Source organism: Alnus glutinosa, chromosome 8 (genome assembly GCF_958979055.1).
Source record: "Alnus glutinosa chromosome 8, dhAlnGlut1.1, whole genome shotgun sequence".
Taxonomy (NCBI): Eukaryota; Viridiplantae; Streptophyta; class Magnoliopsida; order Fagales; family Betulaceae; genus Alnus; species Alnus glutinosa.
Window position 1 is genome coordinate 6,353,987 of NC_084893.1, and position 17,869 is coordinate 6,371,855.

Genomic DNA, 17,869 nt, shown 5'->3' on the forward strand with positions numbered 1-17,869 from the left:
TGAAAATAGAGCTTTGTCTGCTACAAAAGGTGGATAGAAACGTGGAAATTAGTGGCAGAATAGGATGCCCCATCTTCTGTTGTTTGTTGAAGAAAATGTATGGTAAGAGAAAACAGGAAAAGACCAATCACCATCCAAGCACTTTTGTCTTTGGTCAAAATCATCATCCTTAGTTGTTTTTTGGTGGAAATAATTCTTGTTTGGTGGAAATAATTCTCCTCCTTCAGATTTAAAGTTGCTAATGCACTTACATATCTACTACTATAGAAAAGAGATGTTAAATAGCATTTAAATAGACGTGTCAATCATAATATATGAGGAAATCCAAGTGGCAAAAGTAAGGTTTCCTTCAACCACTTCTATTCTGAAACTAATAAGAACATAAAATATTTGATAATGACAATTTTTAACCTAATAATGTTTTCATTTTTCATTCTAACATCAAGTAGCTAACTTCAGAACTGCTATAACTACTAAAATAAATTACAATGCCCAAAATGATTACAACTACTGCTGCCCAAAACATCTTTCTATTAAGACCCAACTCCAACCGAAGTCTCTCATATTGTTCGTTGTGTCTTGTTTCAATTAGTTTCTCAAGTCTGTCAATATTGGCCATTGTCATCTTCTCAACTTTCTCAATATCAGCCCGTCTCTCTTCCTCTATGTCTCTCATATGTTCCTCCAATCTCTTCTCATAAGAAGTCATTCGGTTATCAGCCCACATAAAAAAATCACAATCCCCATCTTTCTGCGTTAAAATATAATAGTAAATGTCATAAATTACTAAGGAAAACATAAAGCACAAATAATTTATTTGAAAATTACCTTATACTTTATACAACCGTACCACTTTCTTCCGGGGTTGTCACTAGTCCATGAGTACCTTAAACGTGCATGCACTCCACAGTAACATAATGGATGGGGTATTGACGCATCACTATTTACTGACATTTTTTCGGGCCTACACAAAAAAAATAAAATAACAATAATAATAATAATCATGCCAATCGGGTAAACTACTCTTGCCCTTTTTTCAATGCCGAGATCCTCATATTTATTTTATAGCAAGCAAACCCACATGTAAAGCATGGACCAAAGAATTTTGCCTATTCAATTTTTCCAAAAACAGAGAATTCATGCCATACCAACCTGGCCAAGCAACAGAGAACAGCAAACAAAAGAAAAATAGACAACCATTCTTCTTATGTAAAACATAAATACAAAGATGTAATATAAACAGAACAATTATCAAAAGTCTTCATCTTCATGAACAATCTGACAATTGAACATTCACCAATAGGAATACTGACTAATTTTTTTTTTTTTGGGAAGAATATTCTCTAATAGTTTAAGCATGTCAAGCAATTATCTAATAAATCAACTATCATATTGAATGGCATGTATGAGCAGAGGATCTTGCATGCAAAGGAGGCCTATCTGGAAGAATGCCATGGCAATATAAGCACATTACAACATGATTTTGCAAGAGGCTAACAGACATACCTTTGCTAATGTTCTAGATGCAAGGTTTTCCAGCCTAAGCCTGCTCCAATTTTAGTTGTCTTCAAATCCTAGTCCATTCAAAGAGAACCCAGAACAAAGAAAAAAAAAACTAGATCATTGAATGTTGAAAAAGCAAATCGAACCCAAAACATAACAAAATTAATGGACTGTTATTTTTACACTAGTACACTAACAGATCTTCAAAAACTTAAAATAAACAACAGAAATTATATATTTCGGAAATGAAATGGATGAATCATTACTTTTGCACCCTTCCTCAGATCACAGACGAATAACCCATTTGTGGAACCCGCAGATAACATCCGGCTGCTAAAAGGTGTTATATAAACATACATCTAAAAATCTTTGAAGCAGTTAATCAGTAATCAGACAGATGAGTAATGGAAATTACAAAAGGGAGAGGTAACGCTCAGATATACTTACTAGATCGGAGCAATCAACCAAAAGTAGACGGAGGAATAACAGGAAACCATTGGAATGGGTGGACTAGGAAAGAATGTTTCTGCCAACAGTTATTCTTTCTTGTCTGCTGGAGCGAGCTGGAGAAAGAGGGGCTGGGGGCGCCGGTTTCCGACGGACGGAGCAAGCAGATCCGGCCACAGAGAGAGGGGCTGGGGCCGGCGGTTTCCGACGGACGGAGCAGGCAGATCCGGCGGGAGAGAGAGCGGGGCTGGGGGCGGGAGAGAGAGCGGGGCTGGGGGGGGCAGATCCGGCGGGAGAGACCGCGGGGCTGGGGGCGGCAGATCCAGCGGGAGAGAGAGCGGGGCTGGGGGGCAGATCCGGCGGGAGAGACCGCGGGGCTGGGGGCGGCAGAAACGGCGGGAGAGAGAGCGGGGCTGGGGGCGGCAGATCTGGCGGGAGAGAGAGCGGGGCTGGGCTCGGCAGATCCGGCGGGAGAGAGAGCGGGGCTGGGCTCGGCAGATACGGCGGGAGAGAGAGCGGGGCTGGGGCCGGCGGTTTCTGACGGGCGGAGGGGCTGGGGACGGGGACTGTACGGAGAGAATTCAGAGAGAGAGAGAGGGGGGGTGCGTTCGTTCAGCTTTGGGGGAAATGGAATTTTTCATTTCCCCCCAACCGGTTTTGACGAAAAGGCTACTGTGATATTCAAAAAACGAAAAAAAAGGTTTAAACTCACTTTCCACGTAAGCTGTTGTAACGTTGTTGTAAAATCTGTGTACCAGTATCATTTCTCATATAAAAATGGAATAAGAATAGAGATGAAATGGATAGTGTAGAATTGAATGAAATCAAAGATACATAATCTGGGCAATTCGTGAGTCTTATAATTTTTTTAGAGAAAATTTGATGAAATTAAAGGCACACCCCTAGTCATGATTCTTATAATTTTTTTGGGAAAAATTTGATGGTACAAGTATAAAGGGATTGCGGGGCGGTGCGGGTGTGCGGGTGAGAAAAAATTTAATACCGCAACCCGCCCCATAAATCACGGGTTGGCATATTTAGGATCCACACTTTTTTGGAAATGTCTTATATCCGTTATTGACGGGGCGGGTTGGTGCGGGGCGGGGCGGGTTCGCGGGTGCGGGTGGGTTTTACACACCCCTATTTTAAACCATAGGGAGTGAAAAATAATTATGGCATACCACAAGGACTAACGGTGCAATTATCTCTTTAATTAAACAGGTTAAACTATTTAACTCCAATATCTAATTTCATGACATGTTGAGTTCGCAGATTATGGGTTAGTTGGCAAACTACTCAAATTCTCCTTCTATTTTTTTTTCACTTCTTCTAAAAAAAACATTTTAACTTTTTTACACTTTTTATATCACATCAATCATTTTTTATTATTATTCAAATAAAAAAATTCACTCAAAACAAATTTTTTTTCACTTTTCTATAAAACATTCTTAAATTTTATATCATATTAATCACTTCTTACTACACAACACACAAATATTCTACAACACAATTACTTACCAAAAAGACTCTATATAAAATTTTCCCATTCTTATTTTTCAAAAATAAAAATGGTCGAATCTGGTGTGGGCATATCCCTTAATCCATTCGGCCCATATGTCAACATTATGGGCCAGATAACGGCTTGCTTTGGAATGTATACACGAGTAACAACTACAACGAAGAACCTATGGCCATCTGTGCTCAGCTTAGGCCACGACCCCATATACTCTATCCGGCCCAATTAATTTACCTTAAGATTGAGACGACCCATGATGACAAAAATCCTATATTGCTCAAAAAAAAGAAAAGACTATATATATATATATATATATATAGGCAGAATTATTAACCTTAAAGATTAAAATGAGAACCCGTCTGTAGCAATTCGTATTTGATCAAGTTCGAGTTGTGGGTAGGGTATAAAATTATATAAATTAATTTTAACTTAATTTATTTAATTAAACATATCAAATCCTTTAATTCTAATTCTTTAATTTTTAATTTTGTATTTTTTAGGTTCTGTAAAAAATTGTTTGTTATGATGTCACATGTCAATTTCTAATCATGTTGAAAGATAAATATAATACTACATATAATCCGATTCATTTTATTCATTTAATTAAAATGAATGAAACTTACCCTAACAAAATATAATTTTGTGTTCAATAAGCAATATTGGATTAGCGGGTTTGTAAAAAATGGTCAAACCTACAAGATGTCTCATGTTGCTCAATTTATATGCATCCTGAATTCAGTGCTTGAAAAGACTTAATTTCTTGTATGACAGCACATGCACATGCAGACCAACTTAATTAACAGCAAAAGAATAGATACATCACGAATAACATGCTATTTATTTAGGATCAACATCAAAAGGTTATAAACAAACAGCAGATCGATCAGACCCTTTTCAATTCTCCAACACCATTTTAATTTAATTTATTACACACAGATCGACATATTGAACCCACAAGTACTCTCACCGGTCACCACTACAGACTCGATCTACAAAGGTACGTAAACGAAGCAGACATTTAGCAAAAGAGATAGAACAACAGTTCACTTCACAAACAGCCAAAAAGGCAGGCCGTCAAATATTAAACTTCAATATTTCATGTTTTCTTTTCCTCACCCCTCCCACCTTCAACAGTCTTTCCAGCTTCCTGAGCCTTGCTCGTGACTGTCTGACCCGTCTCCCTAGCCTTCTGCCCCAGATGACCCGCCGTTTCCTGCGCGCGCCGCTTCACATGCTCCATTGGCTCCGGCAGCTTTGTTCCACGCAGATTTTTGAGTATCCACGAGAGCGACGAAATCCCGGTTATACCGAAAGCTCCTGATGCCAAAAACCCAGTGATAGCCAAGCCGATGACTATTGCTGCAGGAACCAAGATGGGGCTGCAGATCACGAACAGCGGCGTCGACAGCGCTAGGCCGATGAGCGTTCCGGCAAATGTCAGGCCGGCGAGGAGGAGAAGGAAGCCACCGAGGGGTAAGAGAGTGACAACTGCTATAACCTTTGAAGCAGAGGGACCCTGACCCTTTTCAGGTAACATGCCTTTGAAGGCATCAGTGGCGCGTTGCTGGTGTTGCTGCTGCTGCTGGTAATCAGCCATGGAGGTTTTCTTTTCTTTCCTTTTTCTTTTTCTTTTTCTTTTTTCGGTATTTCTGTGTTTATTTTGGAAACAGAGATGAAGAGGTGAGGGTGAAGGAAAGGGAGGGGCAATGGGTTTTAACGAGGGGGTGGGATGGACACGTGGATGATGGGGGAGTACACTTGTTGGATGGATGAAGTGTTGCATGGGAAACATGTCGTTTGAGAAGCTTTTCTAGGGGAGGTTGTTGTAGTCATCCTTTTGTTGTTGGTTTATGATGGTTTTGCTGCAACTTTTGGATCTTTGTGGCTATGGTTACCGCTTGGGGAATTGAACAGCTTGGATCAAATTAATGGTGGAATCCAAGGGGGGGAAAAATAGTACTTGGAGGAGTCCTAAAATAGTCTTGGTGCGTGACAATAAATTGATAACTGATAAGAGAAGCAATATTATCAACGATAGAAATGTTTGGTTTTGTTAAGGATATTCATCATATGAGTTCAAATAATCCACAACCATCAGATAAAGCTAAAGCTAGCTAACTGAATAGATTCAAATACAATGTTATCTAGATTCAAATACAAATCTTTAAACTTCAGTTTGTAAATGTTATCCCTTTGTAACTGATTGTAACAACTTTGATTATATATATACATAGCCCTACCTACGTTGAAGGTAAGGAAGCACAACAAGCAATTCAGTATATCTAAGAATTCTATATGGTATCAGAGCTTTATTGACTAACGTCATTTTTTTTATCCCGCTCCTCTCAATGGCTTCTTCTTCCTCCACTGTTGACTCTACAGTGACTCCAACTCTTTCCACTGCTACCGCAGGTGCTGTTTCCATTCACACCTCTGTCAAAACCAAACTCACCAGAGACAACTTCCGTCTATGGAAAGCCACGATTGTTCCTATCTTAAAGGGTCATTCTCTTTTTGGTTTTGTTGATGGCAGCTTCTCATGCCCACCTCAAAACATCACCACTGAAACAGAAGATGGAGCCACGGTTATCCTCAATCCTGCCTGCAAGATTTGGCAGATGCAGGATCAATTGATCCTTGGTGCACTCACCTCATCTCTCTCAGAATCTGTTCTGTCTCATGTTGTCCAATGCACAACATCCCGAGAAACTTGGCAATCCCTTGAACGCATGTTTAGCTCTCAGTGTAAAAACAGAAGGGAAATCTATCCGTTGCTGATTATTTCCAGCGTTTTCAATCGCTTGCGGATGCTCTGGCTGCTGTGGATCAGCCTCTCAATGATTTCGAATTAATCTCTTTTCTCCTTGCAGGACTTGGGTCTAATTATGACTCATTTGTGACTTCGGTTACCACCCGTGTGGAACCTCTATCTCTTGAAGATCTTTATGGGCATCTCTTAGCCCATGAACAAAGGCTTGCTCACAATATTGCATCCATTGATTTATCACATGCAGGTGCTCAATTTGCTGCTAAGGGAAAAACTCCCTCATATCATGGCTACCGAGGCAGGGGGCGTCAATCTTCCCACCGTGGCCAGCATTCCTTCAACTACAGAGGAAGGGGACGTGGTTCATCTCAATTCCCCCTAAATTCTGGTTCCTCTTCTCAGCCTCGTCATGTTTGTCAAGTGTGCAACAAGCCTAGCCATGTTGCACTGGATTGCTACCATCGGTTTGACAATTCCTTTAACCGAGAGTCCTCTTCCAATCTGCAAGCTCTCATGGCTACTCCTCACACACCAGCTGATCTCAACTGGTACCCTGATTCCGGAGCTTCGCATCACATCACATCTGATCTCGCTAATCTCAATTTGAAGGCTAAAGAATACACTGGGTCAGATCAACTTCGAGTCGGTAATGGTAATGGGCTCTCCATCAAACACATCGGCCATGCAAAAATCCATTCACCCAATTTTTCTTTTAATTTATTTGATGTCTTACATGTTCCACATATCAAAAAAAAACTTACTGTCTGTCCATCAGTTTACAAAATCTACAAACACCTACTTTGAATTTCATCCTTTTAATTTCTTTGTGAAGGATCGAGCTACAAGGAAAATTCTATTCCACGGGCTGAGTAATCATGGATTGTACTCCATTCCGCCATCTTCCGTCATCAATAAACCGCACATCCCAACTAAGATGGCTATGGTGGGTGAACGAACATCCTTGTCCAGTTGGCACTCCAGACTGGGTCACCCTGCTTTTCAGGTTGTTCGGCGTCTTCTATCTTCCTTTCAGCTTCCAGTGATTTCCAATAAAAGCTCAGAATCATGCACAGCATGTCTTCGCTCCAAAAGTCATCAACTCCCATTTTCTCATCAACATACCCGTAGTACTGCTCCCCTCCAGCTCCTGTACATTGATGTTTGGGGCCCTTCTCCACTTATTTCTACTACTGGATTTAAGTTTTATGTTTCCTTTTTGGATGATTTTAGTAGGTATTCTTGGGTTTTTCCAATTACCTGTAAAAGTGATGTCTCCACTATTTTTATTCAATTTCAATCTTATGTTGAAAATTTCTTCTCTCTCAAAATTAAATCTGTGCAATCTGATTGGGGTGGCGAATATCGCACTCTTCAAACAATTCTTCACAAACGTGGTATTTCTCATCGCATTTCGTGTCCTTACACTCACCAACAAAATGGTGCAGTTGAACGTAAACACCGTCATATTGTTGAAACTGGTCTTGCACTCTTATCTCATGCCAGTGTTCCTATTTCTTATTGGGATGATGCTTTTGTCACTGCCTGTTATCTAATCAATCGCATGCCCACATCTTCCCTCCAAAATAAATCACCATTTGAAGTTTTGTTCAAAAAATCCCCTGACTATTCATTCTTACATGTTTTTGGCAGTGCATGTTGGCAAAATTTAAGACCATATAATTCCAACAAATTACAGCCTCGCTCTTGTCAGTGTGTCTTCTTAGGCTATAGCCTTCGTCATAAAGGTTACAAGTGTTTGCATGTTCCGACTGGACGAATCTATTTTTCACGAGATGTTATTTTTCAAGAGGATCAATTTCCCTTTGTTCAATTTCCTCAACCTCCTAAAATTCAAAATCCACATGTCACTCCTACGCACACATTCACTGTACCGGTCATACACTCTCCTCTTCAAACTACAACATCTCACCACTCATCAAGTTACGTGTCTTCCCCTACACCAAACAACTCTATCCTACTTATTCACGTTTCTACACCTCCAACCAACACATCTCCCACTCAATCTCCTCCACCAATTCAAAATTCCTCTACCTTATCCTCATCTTCATCGAACCGATCTCCATCTCACCTGCTCTCTCCATCTGCACCAACTAACGCCCCTGATATTTTACTCGAAGCCGATGCTTCCCTTCCTATCTCATCAACTCACTCAACTTCCGTCGATATTCCCTCCTCTAACCAACATCCCATGCTTACTTGTTCAAAAAATAACATCACTAAACCAAAGAAATTCTTTGATGGTACTTCAAATCATCCTTTTCCGCATGCCTTGCTTACCGTTACTGCCTTAGATGAAGTTGAACCCACGTGTCATTCAACAGCCATCAAACATCCAAAATGGCGAGAAGCCATGAATGCCGAGTTTGATGCATTATTAAAAAATCAGACCTGGCATCTTGTACCTCCTTCAGCAACTCAGAATATTATTGGCTGCAAGTGGGTATTTCGGATCAAAAGGAAAGCAAATGGCACCATTGAACGCTACAAAGCTCGACTCGTGGCCAAAGGGTTTCACCAACAACCCGGTGTGGATTATGGAGAAACTTACAGTCCGGTCATCAAACCAACCACGGTACGCACGGTCTTAGCTCTTGCAATCTCTGCTGGTTGGCCAATTAGACAAATTGATGTGAATAATGCATTCTTGCACGGCACTATATCTGAAAATGTCTTCATGCAACAACCCCCTGGTTTCTCTCATCCCCAATTTCCTCAGCACTTCTGCAAATTGGATAAAGCTCTTTATGAGCTAAAACAGGCTCCTCGAGCTTGGTTCTCTAGGTTAAGTTCCAGACTTATTGAACTTGGTTTTCATGCTTCAAAATCTGATACTTCACTGTTTATTTTTAAGTCTTCTGGTCTCACTATCTTCATCTTGATATATGTGGACGATATTATAATCACAAGCTCCAAACCTTCTGCAATTGATGATCTGATTACTAGCTTAACTCATGATTTTGGAATCAAAGATCTTGGTACTCTTAATCTTTTTTTGGGAATTGAAGTTGTTGGTCTCTCTGGAGGTGTCTTGTTATCTCAACAACGTTTTATTCTTGACATTCTGAAAAGGACGAAAATGGTGGATGCTAAACCGGTTTCATCTCCCATGTCTTCTACAACTAGCCTTTCAGCTTTTGATGGTGTGACCTTTGAGGATCCTACGTTGTACAGAAGCACGGTGGGTGCTTTGCAATATCTATGTGTTACTCGTCCGGATATTGCTTTCACTGTCAACAAATTGTCACAATTTATGCACAATCCTTCTATTACTCATTGGCAGTCGGTTAAGCGCCTCCTGCGTTATCTTAAACAGACCATTACTCATGGTCTTCAGTTTTCTCGATCTACCTCTACCCAAATCCAAGCATTTTCTGATGCGGATTGGGCAGGCAGCCGTGATGATCGACGTTCAACAGTAGGTTATTGTATTTTTCTGGGCTCCAACATGATTTCTTGGAGTTGTCGTAAACAAGCCACAGTGGCTCGCTCTAGTACCGAAGCGGATTACAAGGCTCTTGCTAATGCTGCTGCTGAGATTATTTGGCTCCGCTCTCTGCTGTGTGAACTTGGTATTCCTCTCCAACGTCCCCCGGTACTATGGTGTGATAATATTGGCGCAACATATCTTTCCTCCAATCCAGTTTTTCATGCTCGCACAAAGCACGTTGAAATTGATTTTCATTTTGTTCGGGACATGGTTGCAAAGAAAACTTTGGATATTCGGTTTATTTCCAGTCATGACCAACTAGCCTATATCTTCACCAAACCACTCTCAACTGCTCGATTTGCATTTCTTACAAGCAAGCTCAACGTCACGTCCCCGCCGTTGAGCTTGAGGGGGTGTATTAAGGATATTCATCATATGAGTTCAAATAATCCACAACCATCAGATAAAGCTAAAGCTAGCTAACTGAATAGATTCAAATACAATGTTATCTAGATTCAAATACAAATCTTTAAACTTCAGTTTGTAAATGTTATCCCTTTGTAACTGATTGTAACAACTTTGATTATATATATACATAGCCCTACCTACGTTGAAGGTAAGGAAGCACAACAAGCAATTCAGTATATCTAAGAATTCAATAGGTTTCATTACTTTTTATATTTTTATATAAGACATGCACAAATTTATAATTGAATCTATAAGATTATAAAAAAGATATATTTTGTCTTCATATTACAATTTTATTTGTCTTATACAATTTAATTATATTCCTAAGTTTGAGTATTAAAGAAACGATAATTTTAATACTGAATAATGTAAAATATAAGATAAATAAAATTGCAATATGAAGACAAAATAAATCTTATGACCCAATGGTCTTAATAGTTTAAGACCCTTTAGATAGCCCAAGTTATAAACCCCACACCACATGAATCCATTTTATTTATTTTTATTTTTTAATCTGGATGGGCTACTTAAGAGATTGGGCTACTGGATAGTAAAATCCGGATGGGCCACTTGGGCTTTTGGGTCAACCCACTTAATGACCCAGTTTTTTTTTTTATTTAATTATTATTATTATTTTTATTTATAAAACTGGATTGTGCTTAGGTTGAAATAAACCCATACCCAATAGCCCAAAAACCAGACCCAAATAAATAAGGGTGAAACCCTACTCGGATGCCCAACCCATTTACCCGTAAATTTTTAAACCCCTGCGCCATTACACTCCTTCTTCATTCTGTTTTCCTTTTCTTTTTCCCCTTGCGCCGGCCGTCCTTCCCTTCCAAGTAGGGCTGGCAAAACGGGTCACCCGACACGACCCGTTTATGACCCGTTAAGACCCGCGACCCGTTTAGCCTAAACACGAACACGACCCGTTTACGTTAACGGGTCGGGGCTCCAGACACGACACGACACGACAATTTCACGGGTCACCCGACACGACCCGTGAAACCCGTTTAGCATAATGGGTCGAATCGGGTCAACACGACCCGACACGACCCGTTTGACCCGTGTATTGTAATGGAGTTGTTTCCACTGGGTAGAGTACCCTTCATGGCAGTTCATGCAATCTTGGGCTCATAAAATCAGTAAAATCGGTAAAATACAAGAGAGATTAATATTTACAAATAATCAAATAATCAAATAATCAAACCATTTCATCATTTCATGTCAAAATGTTGTAAAAAAATTAAAAATGGAAATCAAGTTAATCAACTATTTACTCTTAACATACCGGATGCTACATGGCAATTCGGCGGAAGAGGGAGACACCGAGAGAGAGAGCGGCAGAGAGACGGGGAGAGGCTGGTCCTGGGCTCCTGGCTGGAGAGTGGAGAGCAGCAGAGAGAGTTGAGAGACGGGGAGAGGCTGAAGAGTGGACTGTGGAGAGCGTTGGAGAGACCGAGACAGAGAGAGCGGCAGAGTGACGGGGAGTCGGGGAGACCCGGAGAGGCTGGAGAGTGGAGAGCCTTGGCAGTCGGCAGTCAGCACTTCGGCAGTCGGCACTCGAGTGGGTCAAGGCGTCCAGCGGTCCAGACTCCAGCCGACGGCACTCGAGTGGGTCAAGGCGTCCAGCGGTCCAGACTCCAGCCGACTCTAGCGGGAGCTGCCGGAGGAAGAAGAAGGGACGACGGTTGGCGGCAGCGCGGCGGGGAGCTGAAGAAGAAGAGAAGGGCGGCAGGCGGCAGCTGAAGGAAAAAGGGAAATTTTGGGGAAAAAAGTTAGGTTTTCTCACTTTTCAGACTTTCAGTTTTGATTTTTGAAGTTTGAAATATTGTGTAAACTTGTGTTTTTTTTCACTTTACTTTTCAATTCGGTAATTCCCAATCCCTGATTCCCTGAATCCCATTTCCCAATTTCTATTTTTCTCCCCTTTTTTCAATTTTATTAATAAAAAAAAAAAAAAAAAAAAAAAAAAAGAGGGACTTAATCGTGTCTGGCGGGTCACCCGCGGGTGACCCGCCACCCGACCCATTTATCTAATTTAAACGGGTCATAAACGGGTAGACCCGTTTATGACCCAAACCCGTTTAAGGTAGACCCAAACCCGCTAATTTCGTGTCGTGTTCGTGTCGGATTATCGGGTCGTGTCAAAATTGCCGGCCCTACTTCCAAGCTGCAACCTCATGCAGCGGCCATGAAGGGCCGTTGCTTTGCAGACAAGGCGACCCACGTCGCCGTTTGTCCAGGATCCAGGGCTGTTGGGAAAAGGCCGCTGGAAGCGGCCTCTCCTCAAACAGTAATGGCGCCGGCCTACTGTATGTGGCGAAAAACCGCATCCATCCGGATTTTACTATCCAGTAGCCCATCCAGATTAAAAAAAAAAAAAAAAAATTGGGCTCATGTGGTGTGGGGTTTAGAACTTGGGCTATCCAAATGGTCTTACACTTCTAAGACCATTGGGTCATAAGATTTATTTTGTCTTCATATTGCAATTTTATTTGTCTTATATTTTACATTATTCAGTATTAAAATTATCGTTTCTTTAATACTTGAACTTAAGAATATAATTAAATTGTTTATTTTATATTGTTTAATTATATATTGCTTGATGCCTAGACTTAAGAATAATTAACAATACCATATATGCTGGCGTGTTTACAGTAATATCCAAGAATGCAATGTCTAGAAAAGTTCTGGTTAGGAAAGTCTTGGGATTTAAGTGTGTCCATTGTGACCCCCCTCACTTTCCTGAGAACTCACATAGTTGCACCTTGAAAAATGTTGTTTACCCCACTTAGGTATTGGTTTGTTATATTTTTGGGGCCATTTGTGGGCATTTATACAGTTAATAGACGTTAATGAAGTCGTAATTATTATAATATATATTTTTGGGAGAGCCACAGCATCCCAATTTTAGAATAATAATTACATCAGGGTTATACACATGAACTTCATAAAGAAAAATTAACATCGATTATGTAATTAATTCATAAATTTAATTGCTTATCCCCGCAGTGAAGTTTTTATTTTTATGACTTAATTAGAATAAGATAACAAATTTAATATTAAAACTAAAATTTCTCTTAGGCCCACAAGTACGGAGAATTTTATTTATTAATGTTTAAATTTATTAGTCTTATTAATAAAGGGTAAATTTCATGCGTGATGCAACTTTTGCCCACAGGTAGGTTGAAATTTACTATTTACTATAAAACTAGCATTGGTTAATTTAAACTAAAGTTAAATTCATAGCATTAAAATTTTTCCTTGATTATTGCAGCTATTTCTACTAATGTTATTCTAGAAAGTACTGTTCCAATGCTTAATGGGAACAATTTGTCTGAGTAGAAAGAAAATTTACTTTTCTATTAGGGGTGTTTAGAACTTGATTTGGCACTCTGTATAGACGAACCACCCGCCCTCACGGATACAAGTACGCCATTAGAAGTTACGAAGCATGAGAGGTGGGAGCGATCTAATCGCCTAAGTCTCATGTTTATGAAGTCTCACGTAACTAAGGGCATTAGGGGTTCTATCCCTGAATGTAATAAGGCAACAGAGTTCATGCGGGCCGTTGAGGAACAATTTGTAAGTTCCGATAAGGCATTGGCAAGCACCCTAATGAAGAAACTCTCAAGTAAAACCTTTGACAGATCCAGAAGTGTGCGAGAGCACATTATGGAAATGAGGGACATGGCAGCTCAACTGAAGTCCTAGAGGTTGATATTTCCGAGTCCTTTTTAGTTCATTTCATCTTGAACTCATTCCCGACTGAGTACACTCCTTTTAAGATATCCTATAACATACATAAAGATAAATAGTCAGTGAATGAACTTCTGACCATGTGTGTTCAGGAGGAGGAAAGGCTAAAGCATAAGAAACCACAAAGTGTTCACTTTGTGGTTACTCATGATAAGGGAAAGAGTAAATGAGGCAAAAGTACCCCGCATTTCAAAAAAGATAACAAGTTGTCAAACAAGAAAAATGACAATAAGGATACTTGTTTTTTCTGCAAGAAACGGGGGCATATGAAGAAGGATTGCCAAAAGTATAAAAGATGGCTTGAAAAGAAAGGTAATATCATATCTCTAGTATGTCATGAATCTTTTTTTTGTTGATGCTCCTTGTAATACATGGTGAATTGATTCTGGTTCTACAATTCATATTGTTAATACAATGCAGGGTTTTCTCAACACAAGGAAACCAGCAAGCAATGAGCAATGGGTCTATTCTGGAAATAAGTTATTTTTTCATGTGGAAGCGGTTGAGACATTTAGATTGATTTTGAAAACTGGTTATATTTTAGATTTGGAAAATGTATTTTTTATTCCATGCTTCTTTAGAAACTTAATTTCGGTTTCTAAACCGGATATTATTGGTTTTAGTTTTTGGTTTATAAATTCTACCTTTAGTATTTTTAAAGGTGAAAATTTTTTTGGTGGTGGAACCAAAATTGATGGTTTATTTAAAATTGATCTAGTGTTAGCAAAAAGAGGAGCTTTGCGAATAAGAACTCTGCTTTGTTATGGCACAGGAGATTGTGACATATCTCCATAGAGAGAATCAAAAGATTAGTAAATGATTGAGTTTTAAAAACTCTTGATTTTGGTACTTGTGTGGATTGCCTAAAGGGAAAGCAAACCAACAAGACCACTAAAGGTGCCAAAAAGAGTTATGAGATTCTTGAAATCATACATACAGATATCTGTGGACCTTTTCCTACTCCCTGCCTAAATAGTCAAAGATATTTTCTATCTTTTATTGATTACCGTATACGGTATATGTATCTCTACTTTCTAAATGATAAGGCTGAAGCACTCAATACTTTCAAGACCTATAAGGTAGAAGTGGAGAAACAAAAGGAAAATAAAATCAAGATTGTAAGATCTGATAGAGGCGGAGAGTACTATGGAAGGTACACAGAAACGGGACAAATGATAGGTCCATTTGCGCAATTTCTTGAAGAAGAAGGCATTGTTCCTCAATACACAATGTCTGGCACACCACAACAAAATGGTGTAGCAGAAAGAAGAAATTGCACACTTATGAACATGGTAAGGAGCATGCTTAGTAATTATAAGTTACCTTTATTTCTATGGAGTGAAGCCTTAAAAATTGCTGTGTATGTATTAAACCGGGTTCCATCCAAAGTTGTCCCTAAGACACCTTTTGAATTATGGAATGGATGAAAACCAAGTTTAAATGACTTACACATATGGGGTTGTTCTGCTAAAGTGAGGATTTACAATCCAAATATAAAGAAGTTAGACCCAAGGACAACCAGCGGTCATTTTATCGGCTATGCAGTCAACTCCAAAGGATTTAGGTTTTATTGTCCTTCTAATAATACTAGAATTGTTGAGTCTATAAATGCAAAATTCTTAGAGGATCTCGAACATAGTGGGAGTGTTTATCCTCAAATGATTGAATTAGAGGAAGCACAAGAGTTGACTGATGCTCCTTTATCTAAATGACGTTTGATTATGCTTAAGAAAATCCAAACATATTGCCTTGAACCACAATCAATTTCAAAACATTCAACTCATGAGGAACAAGTTCATATTGAACCTATTTGACCCCCTCCAAATAAGGAGGAAGTGGGATTAAGAAGATCTTATAGAATAATTAGACCAGCAATCTCTAGTGATTATATTGTATACCTCTAAGAGTCCAATTTTGATGTTGGGCCTAAGAATGATCCAAATTCATTTTCACAAGCCATGAGTGGAGAACACTCCACATTATGGTTAAAAGACATGAAGGAAGAAATGGAATCCATGGCTAAAAATCAAGTCTGGGATCTTGTTGACTTACCAAAGAAAGCTGTAGCCATAGGCTACAAATGGGTTTACAAAACCAAAAGGGATGCTTCTGGTAATGTTGAACGATATAAAGCTAGACTTGTGGCCAAGGGTTTCACATAAAAGAAAGGCATTGATTATCATGAAACCTTCTCCCCTGTACCCAAGAAGGATTCATTTAGGATAATCATGGCATTAGTAGCTCATTTTGATCTAGAGCTACATCAAATGAATGTGAAAACAGCCTTTCTGAATGGGGATCTTGAAGAAGAGGTTTACATGAAACAACCTGAAGGTTTTGATGATAACACTTAGAAAGCTTGCAAACTAAATAAATCTATTTATGGACTAAAACAAGCCTCCCGCCAATAGTATATTAAATTTCACAAAGTTATTACCTCATTTGGTTTTATTGAGAACTTTGTTGATCAATGTATATACCTTAAGGTCAATGGGAGTAAAGTCATATTTTTAGTCCTATATATAGATGATATTTTATTTGTAAGTAATGATTTAATTTTTCTACATGAAACCAAACAGTTCCTTTCTCAAAATTTTGAAATGAAGGATTTGGGTGAAGCCTCTTATGTCATTGGCATAGAGATTCACAGAGACAGAAAACAAAGAATATTAAAATTGTCTCAAAAGGTCTACATTGAAAAGGTTTTAGAAAGATTCAGAATGAAGAACTATTCGGCTTCTGTAGCACCTATCATTAAAGGAGACAAATTCAGTAATGATCAATGTCTTTGAAATGCATTGGAACAAGAGCAGATGAAGAACATTACATATGCACCTGCAATTGGCAGTCTATTGTATGCACAAGTTTGCACTAGACTTGACATTACAATGGCAGTTGGAATGTTGGGTCGATATCAAAGCAACCCAGGAATGGAACATTGGAAAGCTGCAAAGAAAGTCATGCGGTATTTGCAAGGAACCAAGGACTATGGTTTGACATTCAGACACACTGACCATTTGGAGGTGGTTGATTATTCAAATTCAGATTTTGCTGGATGTGTAGATAGTAGAAAATCTACTTTAGGGTATATCTTTCTCTTGGCTGGAATGGCTATATCCTAGAGAAGTAACAAGCAAACTATAGTTGCTACATCTACAATGGAAACAGAATTTTATTACGTGCTATGAAGCCACTACACAGGCACTATGGTTGAGAAATTTTGTTGGTGGTCTCAAAATTGTCAATTCTATAGCGGGACCAATCAAGATCTTCTGCGATAATCGTGCTGCCATATTCTTTTCTAAGAATAATAAAAGTGGAAGCAGAAGTAAGCATATCGACATCAAGTATCTTTGTGTGAGAGAGAACATCAAAAGGAATGAAGTGCTCATTGAGCATATCAGTGCTGAATTGATGATTACGGATCCTATGACTAAAGGTTTACTGATAAAGCTGTTTAAAAGTCATGTGGTGCATATGGGACTCATTGATTCTTATTGTACCTAGTTCTTTCTAATTAGTCTATAGACATCAAGTTATTGTTAATAAAAGTTTTGTGCACATTTGTTATATTATCCATTGGGATAAAACTAAAATTGAACCCGAATAACTTATAGGAAGTTTATTCATAAAGTTTGATTGCCCATATAGTACTCATTTAGGGAATATTTTATATGTAATACATGGAAGGGACGACTTACTATATAAAGTTTTACCGCCATGATTCATGTGTAGTATTCCTTATGTGAGTGGGAGGATTTCATGAATGGTTGGAATAAATAAAGTGATAATCATATTGAAGAACCGGACATCATAAGGAATTATATGTGTCATAAGGGCCAAGTGGGAGAATGTAAGAAATTACATATGTGTCCATTAGACACATTTAATTTGTTGTAACGGTTGAAATTTAAATAATTATCATAACGGTAATTATTTAATTTGTTGTAACGGTTGG

General features: G+C 39.0%; 1 protein-coding gene and 1 long non-coding RNA gene across 2 annotated transcripts; both read right to left on the bottom strand.

Annotated features, from left to right (window-relative positions):
* Window positions 1-459: 459 nt before the first annotated feature.
* On the bottom strand, window positions 460-1,591 carry LOC133874816 (uncharacterized). Its single transcript, XR_009901389.1, has 3 exons — window positions 1,507-1,591; window positions 829-964; window positions 460-751 (listed from the first exon to the last, which is right to left on the bottom strand). It is a non-coding gene; the product is annotated as an uncharacterized LOC133874816 (long non-coding RNA).
* Window positions 1,592-4,358: 2,767 nt separating this feature from the next.
* LOC133874576 (oleosin Cor a 15) lies at window positions 4,359-5,137 on the bottom strand. Its single transcript, XM_062312431.1, has one exon. It carries the CDS (start codon window positions 5,061-5,063, stop codon window positions 4,563-4,565), a length of 501 nt encoding a protein of 166 aa, XP_062168415.1. The 5' UTR covers window positions 5,064-5,137; the 3' UTR covers window positions 4,359-4,562.
* Between the last annotated feature and the right edge of the window lie 12,732 nt (window positions 5,138-17,869).